Source organism: Heptranchias perlo, chromosome 1 (assembly GCF_035084215.1).
Source record: "Heptranchias perlo isolate sHepPer1 chromosome 1, sHepPer1.hap1, whole genome shotgun sequence".
Classification (NCBI taxonomy): Eukaryota; Metazoa; Chordata; class Chondrichthyes; order Hexanchiformes; family Hexanchidae; genus Heptranchias; species Heptranchias perlo.
The window spans coordinates 196,002,812-196,015,166 of record NC_090325.1 but is presented as its reverse complement, the minus strand read 5'-3'; the positions used below and the strand labels follow the sequence as shown (position 1 = coordinate 196,015,166).

Here is a 12,355-nt window from a genome sequence, read left to right as displayed (position 1 = left end):
GGGGGGGGGGAGGGAGTTCCCTCTAATTTACTGGGGGGGGGGGAGGGAGTTCCCTCTAATTTACTGAGGGGTAGGAGGGGGTCCCACTAATTTACTGAGGGGTAGGAGGGGGTCCCACTAATTTACTGAGGGGGGGGATGGAGTCACCTTGGTGTGTTCTGCCAGGACATTTCCTTCTCAAAGCCAAGTGATTACAAACAACTATCACGATTTTTTTTCCCCACTTGCGTTTTGTAAACTTGTGTTGGTAACAGTGGGGTGCCTGGTGTGGAGCACTCAGTGAGCCCAAGACCGGATGGGATCTAAAATTAATATGCGAATTAGAAAATGAGTTCACTTGAAGCCCCTGGATTAATGACTATATGCTCACTGAAGCGTTCTGTAGCTCGTCAGACTCATTAACTCTCCCTAGTCTGTGACCCTGGTCCATGTCCTGATCACCAGAAACTCCTCAATATGTCCTTTTCGGACTAATTTAAAATACTGTTGGGCAGGGTCAGTAAAGGTCTAAGATAGCTTCATGAAATATGAAATACAATGAAGGCTGGCCTTATTTTTCTCTCGTGTAAGCGGTCAAATTGAATTTTTTTTGTGTGTCTCTTCTATTTATGTAATTAAAAACTTTGCATCCAGTGCACATCCGTTGCTTATTTTAAAATGTCACACTTCTAAAGTGTCACACTTGGGGATGTCACACCTCAGGGTGTCAGATGTCCATACAGCATAAAGTAAGTGATTGGCAGAAATTAGGCCAGTTCTATTAAATCACCAATATCCACCAGAGTGTCTATTGACACCACTGCATCAGCCAATGAGTTGGAGGTAGGACCGGACTTAACGGCAAACAGACTCTGTTTGCCGTAAAATAGATTATTTAAGAAGGGTCTCTACAAACTACAGCAAACAGGACTTGGGGGTGGAACGTCTCCCAATTAAAAAGCAGGATTATTTCTCCAGCAAAATGCAGTGAGTGGGGGATAGTTACATAATACAAATTTTGTGTGTAAAATCAATCCCAGTCACTTACAGCAGTGCGGTCTCCAGGTGTGGGTGACGGGGGAATTACCCAATCATCTCCATTCTGGCTGGGAATAGTGGTGTCATTATATGCAGCCAATATCCCACTTGATTAAATGCGACCAAATCGAAACAGATCAAATCAGTTGTTGACTTCCAATTTCTCTAGTTTTTGGCTGCCATTTATCTTCACACAGATGGGATTGCAGAGCTGGAAATAACATTTAAAACATAACCTGGGGCTTGAGTTGGAAATTTCACCTGGGCCTGGCTATGGAATTTCCAGCTTCTGTTCTGAACTTTTTTTGTGATGCATCATGAAAGTTGTTGTTCACACTGCTGCTGTAGAACTACATTAAGAACAAACTTGCATTCATGTGGTGCCTTTCAAGTTCTTAAGATGTCCTTAAGTGCATCGCAGTCAACAGATCCAGGACTAATATCCTCGCAAGGGGGCTCGCTACTGCTGTTGGGGAGGGTTTAAACTAGAATGGCAGGGGGATGGGAACCTGAGTGGGGAGTCAGAAGGGAGTAAAGTTGAAAGCAGCAAGAGAGGGGAGGACCCAGGGGAAATTTACAATACAAATAGTTGTTCAAGAACAAGTGAAAGGGAAAAGTGTAGAGCAGCAGAAAGAAAGTGTACTTTAGGCACGACAGATAAAGTGAAAACTAGGAGGTGTAAAGTGATTAACCCAGCATCAAAGCTGAAGGTCAGGCTAGGGTGTGTGGCCCAACTAAGAGTTCTATATACAAACGCACGGAGTATAAGGAATAAATTAAATGAACTACAGGCACAAATTCAAATTGGAGGGTATGACATGATAGCTATTACTGAGACATGGCTGCAGGATGGTCAGGATTATAAATATACCAGGTCTACAGGAGAGATAGGGAAAATGGAAGAGGGGGAGGAGTAGCCTTTGTGATTAGAGATGAAATCACTTCAATGATAAAGGAGGATATAACGAGGTAAGCAGCCAACAGAGACCTAATGGGTTGAATTGAGAAATAGGAAAGGATCTAAGACTATAGTGGGAGTTGTGTATAGGACCCCTGGCAGCAGCTCTGAAGTGCTAGATTGTATAAATGCAGAGATTAGACAAGCGTGTAACAAAGGCATAGTGGTCTTAATGGGGGACTTTAACCTTCACATAGATTGGGGAAAGCAGACTAGCAACTGTCAGAAAGGTAGTGAATTTCTTGAGTGTGTCCGGGATAGTTTTCTACAGCTGTATGTCTGAGAGGCAACAAGGGAGCAAGCCATACTAGATTTAGTAATGAGTAATGAACCAGATTTAGTTAACAGCTTAACTGTGCGTGAACATCTATCCAGTAGCTATCACAACATGATCGAGTTCAAGGTAGTGTTTGAAAGGGAAAAAAGTGAATCAGCTGCTAAGATTCTAGACTTGGGTAAGGCCGACTTCAATGGGATGAGACAGAGACTGTCCACAGTAAACTGGGCAAATCTGTTAATGGGTAAAACGACTGATGATCAGTGGGAAATGTTTAAAGAAACATTTAACGTGATACAGAATCAGTTTATACCCCTGAGGGGCAAGAATTCTACTTGCCAAAAAAAAACAGCCATGGACAACTAAAGAGGTAAGGGACAGTATAAGACATAAGGAAAGGGCATACAAAAAGGCAAAAAATGGCACAGATCCTGGCGAATGGGAAAGATACAAAGATCAACAAAGGGTCACAAAACAGATAGTAAGAGCTACAAAAAGAGAGTATGAAAAGAAACTCGCAAGGGATATCAAAACCAATACGAAGAACTTTTATAGTTATATTGGGAAAAAGAGGGTGGTCAGGAGCAGTGTTGGCCCCTTAAAAACTGAAAGTGGGGATATTGTCATTGACAATGGGGAAATGGCGGACATGTTGAACAATTACTTTGCGTCAGTGTTTACAGTAGAAAAAGAGGATAGCATGCCGGAAATCCCAAGAAAACTAATATTGAATCGGGGACAGGGACTCAATAAAATTAACAGAAGTAAAACAACAGTAATGAAGAAAATAATAGCACTAAAATGACAAATCCCCAGGACCAGATGGTTTCCATCCCAGGGTTTTAAAGGAAGTAGGTGAGCACATTGCAGATGCCCTAACTATAATCTTTCAAAGATGTGGAGATGCCGGTGATGGACTGGGGTGGACAAATGTAAGGAATCTTACAACACCAGGTTATAGTCCAACAATTTTATTTTAAAATCACAAGCTTTCGGAGATTATCCCCTTCGTCAGGTGAGTGACTCACTCACCTGACTAAGGGGATAATCTCCGAAAGCTTGTGATTTTAAAATAAAATTGTTGGACGATAACCTGGTGTTGTAAGATTCCTTACATAATCTTTCAAAGTTCTCTAGATTCAGGAACCGTCCCTCCAGATTGGAAAATTGCACATGTCACTCTGCTTTTTAAGAAAGGAGAAAGGGGGAAACCAGGGAATTATAGACCAGTTAGCCTAATATCTGTTGGGAAAACGCTGGAGTCTATATTTCAGGATAGGGTGACTGAACACCTCGAGAATTTTCAGTTAATCAGAGAGAGCCAGCATGGATTTGTGAAAGGTAGGTCGTGCCTGACAAACCTGATTGAATTTTTTGAAGAGGTGACTAAAGTAGTGGACAGGGGAATGTCAATGGATGTTATTTATATGGACTTCCAGAAGGCATTTGATAAGGTCTCACATAAGAGACTGTTAGCTAAGATAGAAGCCCATGGAATCAAGGGAAAAGTATGGACTTGGTTAGGAAGTTGGCTGAGCGAAAGGCGACAGAGAGTAGGGATAATGGGAAGGTACTCACATTGGCAGGATGTGACTAGTGGAGTCCCGCAGGGATCTGTCTTGGGGCCTCAATTATTCACAATATTTATTAATGACTTAGATGAAGGCATAGAAAGTCTCATATCTAAGTTTGCCAATGACACAAAGATTGGTGGCATTGTAAGCAGTGTCGATGAAAACATAAAATTACAAAGCGATATTGATAGGTTAGGTGAATGGGCAAAACTGTGGCAAATGGAATTCAATGTGGACAAATGTGAGGTCATCCACTTTGGATCAAAAAAGTATAGAACAGGGTACTTTCTAATGGTAAAAAGTTAAAAACAGTGGATGTCCAATGGGACTTAGGGGTTCAGGTACACAGATCATTGAAGTGTCATGAACAGGTGCAGAAAATAATCACTAAGACTAATGAAATGCTGGTCTTTATATCTAGAGGACTAGAGTACAAGGGGGCAGAAGTTATGCTGCAGCTATACAAAACCCTGGTTAGACCGCACCTGGAGTACTGTGAGCAGTTCTGGGCACCGCACCTTCGGAAGGACATATTGGCCTTGGAGGGAGTGCAGCGTAGGTTTACTAGAATGATACCCGGACTTCAGGGTTAAGTTACGAGGAGAGATTACACAAATTGGGGTTGTATTCTCTAGAGTTTCGAAGGTTAAGGGGTGATCTGATCGAAGTTTATAAGATATTAAGGGGAACCGATAGGGTGGATAGAGAGAAACTATTTCCGCTGGTTGGGGATTCTAGGAGTAGGGGGCACAGTCTAAAAATTAGAGCCAGACCTTTCAGGAGTGAGATTAGAAAACATTTCTACACACAAAGGGTGGTAGAAGTTTGGAACTCTCTTCCGCAAACAGCAATCAATGCCAGCTCAATTGCTAAATTTAAATGTGAGATAGATAGCTTTTTGGCAACCAAAGGTATTGAGGGATATGGGCCAAAGGCAGGTATATGGAGTTAGATCACAGATCAGCCATGATCTTATCAAATGGCGGAGCAGGCACGAGGGGCCGAAAGGCCTACTCCTGTTCCTATGTTCCAGTCAATGAAATACATTCAAAGTACACTCAAATATTGTGCATCGTAAGGACCCACAAACAAAAATAATGACCAATTCATTTGATTTGTGCTGTTGGTTGAGGGATAAATGTTGCCCAGGATGTTAAAGCAGTGCTCTGCTCCTTTTCAAATAGTGCTGTACGATTTTTTTATGTCCACCTGAGAGGGCAGAGGTGGCTTTGGTTTAACCTCTCCTCTGAAAGACACAACCTCGACAGCGCTGCCCTGAATTGTACCGTGAAATCCCACGTCACCTGCACCAGTGAGAAGGGACCTTTAAATATGCAGATCAGGCCACGATTACATCATCGGGGCCAGATTGCAATATTAACTCCAGACCGATGTGGGAACCCCTTGTGGCTCTCCTGCCAGGTCCAATTCTGTTGGGAACAGGAGCTGCGACCAGATGAGGCCCAGGTAAGGTTTTCAAGGTTTGCTTGTGGGCCAGGAAGAGCCGGAGTGCTTCTCTGGGCAACACAAGAAAGCCTCCACTATCTCTGGCTTCCCTCCCCGTCCTCCGACCGCGATCTCCCCCTGCACCCCCCCACCCCCCCCCCCCACCCCCCCCAAACACTGGTTGACTTTGTGCCAGTGACTGTTCCGTCCGGTTGCCAGTGTTCCTCCTTCCATGTTCCTCCTTCCATGTCGTTGTTATCGGCAGGCTCGACTATTCCAACGCTCTCCTGGCCGGCCTCCCATCTTCCACCCTCCGTAAACCTCAGCTCATCCAAAGCTCTGCTGCCCCGTAGGCTAACTCTCACCGAGTCCCGTTCACCCTTCGCCCCCTATGCTTTGCTGACCTACACTGGCTCCCGGTCCGGCAATGCCTCGATTTTAAATTCTCATCCTTGTGTTCAAATCCCTCCGTGACCTCGCCTTGTATTTATATAGTGCCTTTAATGTAGTAAAACTTTGCTTAATCCTTGGCGCTTAGTTTTTTTGTAACGACCATTCTGTCTCAAAGCTTTATATGGGCTAAAAGATATCCCTACTGGTGAACAATGAGGTGTCCAGGCCTTGGGTCCTGTGACGAGCAAAGCAGACTCTGCTCACTAATGTTTACCGTACTCTTTGGTAATCTTATCCGTGTCTCACCAAGATCTCTCTTGCCTTTCAGTGCGTGTTGTACCTTTGGGCCTTGAAAATCTTGTATCCAAAAACCTTGTTTTTACTTCGGGGGAACCATGAATGTCGACATTTGACGGAGTATTTCACCTTCAAACAGGAATGTAAGTATAGATTGCATCTCATTTCTGTTACATTAAGGATGCTTGTGTAGTGACCCAAGATTAATGATCAGAATCAATGTTGTTAGTGTAAACCTTTATAAATCCCTGGTTACGCCTCAGCTGGAGTATTGTATGCAATCCTGGGCACCACCCTTTAGGAAGGATGTCAAAGCCTTTGGAGAGGGTACAGAAAGGATTTACCAGAATGGTACCAGGAATGAGGGACTTCCTGTATGTGGAGAGACTGGAGAAGCTGAGATTGTTCTCCTTAGAGCAGAGAAGTGTTCAAAATTATATGGGGTTTTAATAGAGTAGATAGAGAGAAACTCCTTCCACTGACAGGACGGTCGGTAACCAGAGGACACAGATTTAGGATAATTGGCAAAAAAGCCAGGAGGGCAATGAGGAGAAATCTTTTCAACTCAGCGAGTTGTGATGATCTGGAACGCGCTGCCTGAAAGGGCGGTGGAAGCAGATTCAATAATAACTTTCAAAAGGGAATTGGATAAATACTTGAAAAGGAAAAATTTGCAGGGCAATGGGGGAAAAGAGCAGGGGGAGTGGGACTAATTGGATAGCTCTTTCAAAGAGCCGGCACAGGCATGATGGGCCGAATGGCCCCTCTTTCTGTGCTGTATGATTCTAAGACATGCTCATGCCTTACATTATGCACAAAAAATGTTAGAATTACAGTTTGAAGTAACTGGTGGTGAGTGGCTACTGGTGCCCACAAAACCCCTTCTAAAGCCTCATTTAATTTCGGAGGTTATGTGACCTGTTATATTTTAAAACAGCTGCTGCCGGATTTGTGTGCACCTCTGTTTCGTTCTGTAAAGTTCGAAAGAGCACATCTGTTTTCTAGTGCAGCTGAGGTGGAAGCTGAGAGAGAGGGCAGCTGTATTAGCCATACATAATGAAAAATTAATCAACGTTTGTGGCGAGAAAATAGTTTTTAAAGGAAAAATTCTGTCTGGTTTTGAGCTGGAAAATGCCGTCTCCTTGCAAGTGTGAAGCATTTTATTTAAAAAAAACAATTTAGGGATGAACGATGACATCACACAAGTCAAGGTGTGTTGAAATAGGAACAGGAGGAGGCCATTCAGCCCCTCGAGCCTGTTCCGCCATTCAGGGAGATCATGGTTGATCTGTATCCGAACTCCATCCACAGAAGGAGGCCATTTGGCCCATCGAGCCTGTGCTGGCTCTCCAAGAGCAATCCAGCTAGCCCCACTCCCCCGCCCTTTCCCCATGGCCCTGCAATTTTTTTCCTTCAAGTACTTATCCAATTCCCTTTTGAAGGCCATGATTGAATCTGCCTCCACCACCCCCTCGGGCAGTGCATTCCAGATCCTAACCACTTGCTGTGTAAAAAAAAAAGTTTTTCCTCGTGTCACCTTTGGTTCTTTTGCCAATCACCTTAAACCTGTGTCCTCTGGTTCTCGACCCTTCTGCCAAAGGGAACGGTTTCTCTCTATCTATTCTGTCTAGACCCTTCATGATTTTGAACACCTCTATCAAATCTCCTCTCAACCTTCTCTGCTCTAAGGAGAACAACCCCAGCTTCTCCAGTCTATCCACGTAACTGAGGTCCCTCATCCCTGGAACCATTCTAGGAAATCTCCTCTGCACCCTCTCTAAGGCCTACACATCCTTCCTAAAGTGTGGTGCCCAGAACTGGACACAATACTCCAGTTGTGGTCGAACCAGTGTTTTATAAAGGTTCATCGTGACTTCCTTGCTTTTGTATTCTATGCCTCTATTTATAAAGCCCAGGATCCCGTATGCTTTTTTAACCACTTTCTCATCCTGCCCTGCAACTTCAACGATTTGTGCACATACACCCCCAGATCTCTCTGTTGCTGCACCCCCTTTGCGTCAAAAAGTGTTTCCTAACTTCTCTCCTGAATGACCTGGCTCTGTTTTTTAAGGTTATGTCCCCTTGTTCTTGACTCCCCAACAAATTGGTTCCTGTCTTCAAAGATTCTCAGTGTGAGGAGGGGTGCCTGAGAATTACCTCCTCAACCAGAAAGAATGTGATACTGTGTGGCATCTCTCCACAGTGCCCGTGTTGGATTTACAAAGAATATTCACAATGCACAGTGATGCGTAATTTGCTTGCCGACTTCTTGCATGTTCGAGTTACTCAGCTGCCACCTGGCGTCCTGGGTGTACAAGGAGTCTTGCGGTGGAGAATATTCGTTGTTCTGATGCCAGGTCATGTTCACAAAAAAAAAATTGAGGTTTTTTTGCAAATCAAAAGTCTGTACGACGGAGGGGATCTCGCTGATTGATATCAGTGCCTCTTGAGGTGCTTGCTCCACTTCTCACGGCACGCGTTTTGAATTCTTCGCATGCCTGCAGAGTAATCCTGAATGAGCAGCTGGATCTTAATCTTAAGAATATGTAGGGCAGGTTGTGTCTTTGTACAGGATTGTAGAAAGACTCGGGAGGCCCTCTCACAGTACTTTCATTTATTTTAGTTTTTTTTAATTCGTTCATGGCGTCGCTGGTAAGGCCCATCCTTAATTGCCTTTGAGAAGGTGGTGGTGAGCCGTCTTCTTGAACCGCTGCAGTCCATGTGGTGAAGGTTATCATTTGTGGCCTTCGTGAAGAAACTTGTAGCATTGGAGGAGGAGGAGGAGGAGGAGGAGGAGGAGGAGGTCGCCAATTCTTGGAATTTATTGAGGATGTGTTTTCAGTTCCAAGATCTGTCTTGGAGTACGTGAGCAATTCACTGACCCTATAATCTCGAAAGAGGAGTGAGACATAATTGTCTCCTGTCTCGCAGCCTATTAATCCACGGGAGAAAAAGATAGACTGAATAATTACAGGCCAGAGGGTGGTGGGGGTCTGGAACTCACTGCCTGAAAGGGTGGGAGAGGCAGAAACCCTCAACTCATTTAAAAAGTACTTGGATGTGCACTTGAAGTGCCGTAACCTACAGGGCTACGGACCAAGTGCTGGGAAGTGGGATTATGCTGGATGGCTCTTTTTTGGCCGGTAGAGACACAATGGGTCAAATGGCCGCCTTCTGTGCCGTAAATTTTTATGATTGCATGATTGTGCACCACTGACGAAGACATTCATTGTTGCGCTGGATGGCATCGTAACGGACGGCCTCAGATTGTCTGTTATGGGCATTTCTGAAAGTATTGCTACACACTCTTTTGCAGATGATGTTATGTTCGACTTGTCCAGGGACCTTGTGCACTGTACTCACTATCTTTAACAATGTGCTAATCGGTGAGGATGGTGGGGAGTTCGCAAAGTCTGATACTTTGGCTTTGCATGGCTCTAAAGACTGTATTGATTGGTCATTTGTCCCAATTGTTGATTCTTAATATTACTGTAGGGTCTGTGATTGATGGCACCTTCAAAGTGGATTGAGTCCATTTGGGATTCTTCTCAGGGGCCAAGGGCACATTGGTCCAATCTTGCTTGGTTCAATGACTGCAACACTCTAATGCAGATCCAATGATAGACGATGTGTACCCTTTCATGGTTTAGAATTCCAGGGTATGTAACAGAAGCATGACTTCCAAGAACCAGGACCAAATTTTAAGGTGGACTTGTTGGAAAAAGTGGCAGTGAATACAGGGATGGAGGTCTCCAGCCTACACTTGGTCACTATGTAACCTTGACCAAAGAATCATCCTCCTGATGGTCATACTTTTAGCCAAAGCCCCTGACACAGTGACCTGGAATAGGCAGTTGGTTAATGTCGCATTGGACCTGGACATCTGGAATATCAAGGTGGCTGCTACATCACAAGTGGTCTCGTGTAGCTCCTTCCACCCCACTGAAGGTACATGTCCAAATATAGCTACTGGGGACAACTGGGACGACAGCTGCTGGAAGATGTTGCCTGGAGGTTGGATATTGGAACACCTGCTTGGCACCGGCCATGATTGGCTCTCAAGTAATGCAATCAGCTACTGGAGCTCTGCACTTCAAAAGTGCGGAACAACAACAACTTATATAGTGCCTTTACCGTCGTAAAACGTCCCCAAGGCGCTTCACGGGCGTTAGCAGACAAAATTTGACACCGAGCCACATAAGGAGATATTAGGACAGTTTGGTCAAAGAGGTAGGTTTTAAGGATTGTCTTAAAGGAGGAGAGAGAGGCGGAGAGGTTTAAGGAGGGAATTCCAGAGCTTAGGGCCCAGGCAGCTGAAGGCACGGCCGCCAATGGTGGAGCGATGAAAATCGGGGATGCACAAGAGGCCAGAACTGGAGGAGCGCAGAGATCTCGGAGGGTTGTAAGACTAGCAGAGGTTTAAGATAGAAAACATCAGCATACATTATACCGAATGCTAACGGCTTGTCATCAGCAAAATTAGAAAATTTTACAAACTATTTTGACTGTAAAGAGCATCTCTCAGCAGTTCCCAGCCTTTTTCTCTCATGGTAGTGGATTAAATAGTTTTCACTAAATATACATTGTGTCAGAAGTTATCCAAAGCATTTCCATCAAAATCATTGACATTTTATAGGATCACATAGGGCTATATTTCCATCTGTAGGCAAACTTTTAATTAAAGATAGATGTAAGTAAACATGTGGGCTAAAGCAGGAAAGAGTAATGGAGCTGTCTTCCATTTTTATTGAAAGGTTTTCCCTCCCACGTATTTATGAATGTTAGTTGAAAAATAAATGAATTTATTTGCTGTCCTGTTAAAGAGCAATCAGAATAAACATAGGTCCATATTTTGCAGGAGTGGAGCATCTTACAACGTGCCCCTTTAATTAGACTTGATCGTGCATGTTTAGGTTTTAACATTTCTTGTCCACAAAGTTTCTGGACGTGCGAGCCGGTAATGACACGGTGAGGGCAACGGGGTATCCGCAGTGAACGATGGGACCAACAGTCTATCTCCTTAACCAGTAAGATTTAAGGATTGAGAAAGAAAAAGAGGAACGACTGAGAAGGTGAATAAGAGTCAAATCAGGTACAGAAAGAGAAATAAAGAGAAAGAAAGATTGGTTTAAGAGAGAGAAAAGAGACAAAGGAAAAGTAAGAAAATAAAAATTTTTAAATTTGCTGTTTTTAAAATCTCCAACAAATCACAACCTGAAGGAAGAGATTCCACAATTATAATTGTTCACTTTCTGGGCCAGAGAGGTTGATTTTTAAAAAATTATTCGTTCATGGGATGTGGGCGTCGCTGGCGAGGCCGGCATTTATTGCCCATCCCTAGTTGCCCCTTGAGAAGGTGGTGGTGAGCCGCCTTCTTGAACCGCTGCAGTCCGTGTGGTGACGGTTCTCCCACAGTGCTGTTAGGAAGGGAGTTCCAGGATTTTGACCCAGCGACGATGACGGAACGGCGATATATTTCCAAGTCGGGAGGGGAATGTGCAGGTGTTGTTCCCATGCACTTGCTGCTCTTGTCCTTCTAGGTGGTATAGGTCGCGGGTTTGGGAGGTGCTGTCGAAGAAGCCTTGGCGAGTTGCTGCAGTGCATCCTGTGGATGGTACACACTGCAGCCACAGTGCGCCGGTGGTGGAGGGAGTGAATGTTTAGGGTGGTGGATGGGGTGCCAATCAAGCGGGCTGCTTTGTCCTGGATGGTGTCGAGCTTCTTGAGTGTTGTTGGAGCTGCACTCATCCAGGCAAGTGGAGAGTATTCCATCACACTCCTGACTTGTGCCTTGTAGATGGTGGAAAGGCTTTGGGGAGTCAGGAGGTGAGTCACTCACCGCAGAATACCCAGCGCCTCTGACCTGCTGTTGTAGCCACAGTATTTATGTGGCTGGTCCAGTTAAGTTTCTGGTCAATGGTGACCCCCAGGATGTTGATGGTGGGGGATTCGGCGATGGTAATGCCGTTGAATGTCATGGGGAGGTGGTCATTGCCTGGCACTTGTCTGGTGTGAATGTTACTTGCCACTTATCAGCCCAAGCCTGGATGTTGTCCAGGTCTTGCTGCATGTGGGCACGGACTGCTTCATTATCTGAGGGGTTGCGAATGGAACTGAACACTGCAATCATCAGCGAACATCGCCATTTCTGATCTTATGATGGAGGGAAAGTCATTGATGAAGCAGCTGAAGATGGTTGGGCCTAGGACACTGCCCTGAGGAACTCCTGCAGTAATGTCCTGGGACTGAGATGATTGGCCTCCAACAACAACTACCATCTTCCTTTGTGCTAGGTATGACTCCAGCCACTGGAGAGTTTTCCCCCTGCTTCCCATTGATTTCAATTTTACTAGGGCTCCTTGGTGCCACACTCGGTCAAATGCTGCCTTGATG

At 44.7% G+C, this 12,355-nt stretch overlaps 1 protein-coding gene across 4 annotated transcripts in view; it reads left to right on the top strand.

The window, feature by feature from the left end:
• Positions 1-12,355, top strand: part of LOC137331097 (protein phosphatase 3 catalytic subunit alpha) — a 331,953-nt gene that overhangs the window by 197,917 nt on the left and 121,681 nt on the right. For all 4 annotated transcript variants that reach the window (XM_067994725.1, XM_067994710.1, XM_067994717.1 and 1 more), the window contains exon 4: positions 5,994-6,105. In XM_067994725.1, coding sequence (XP_067850826.1) covers positions 5,994-6,105 — 112 coding nt within the window. The remainder of the gene's footprint in view (positions 1-5,993; positions 6,106-12,355) is intronic.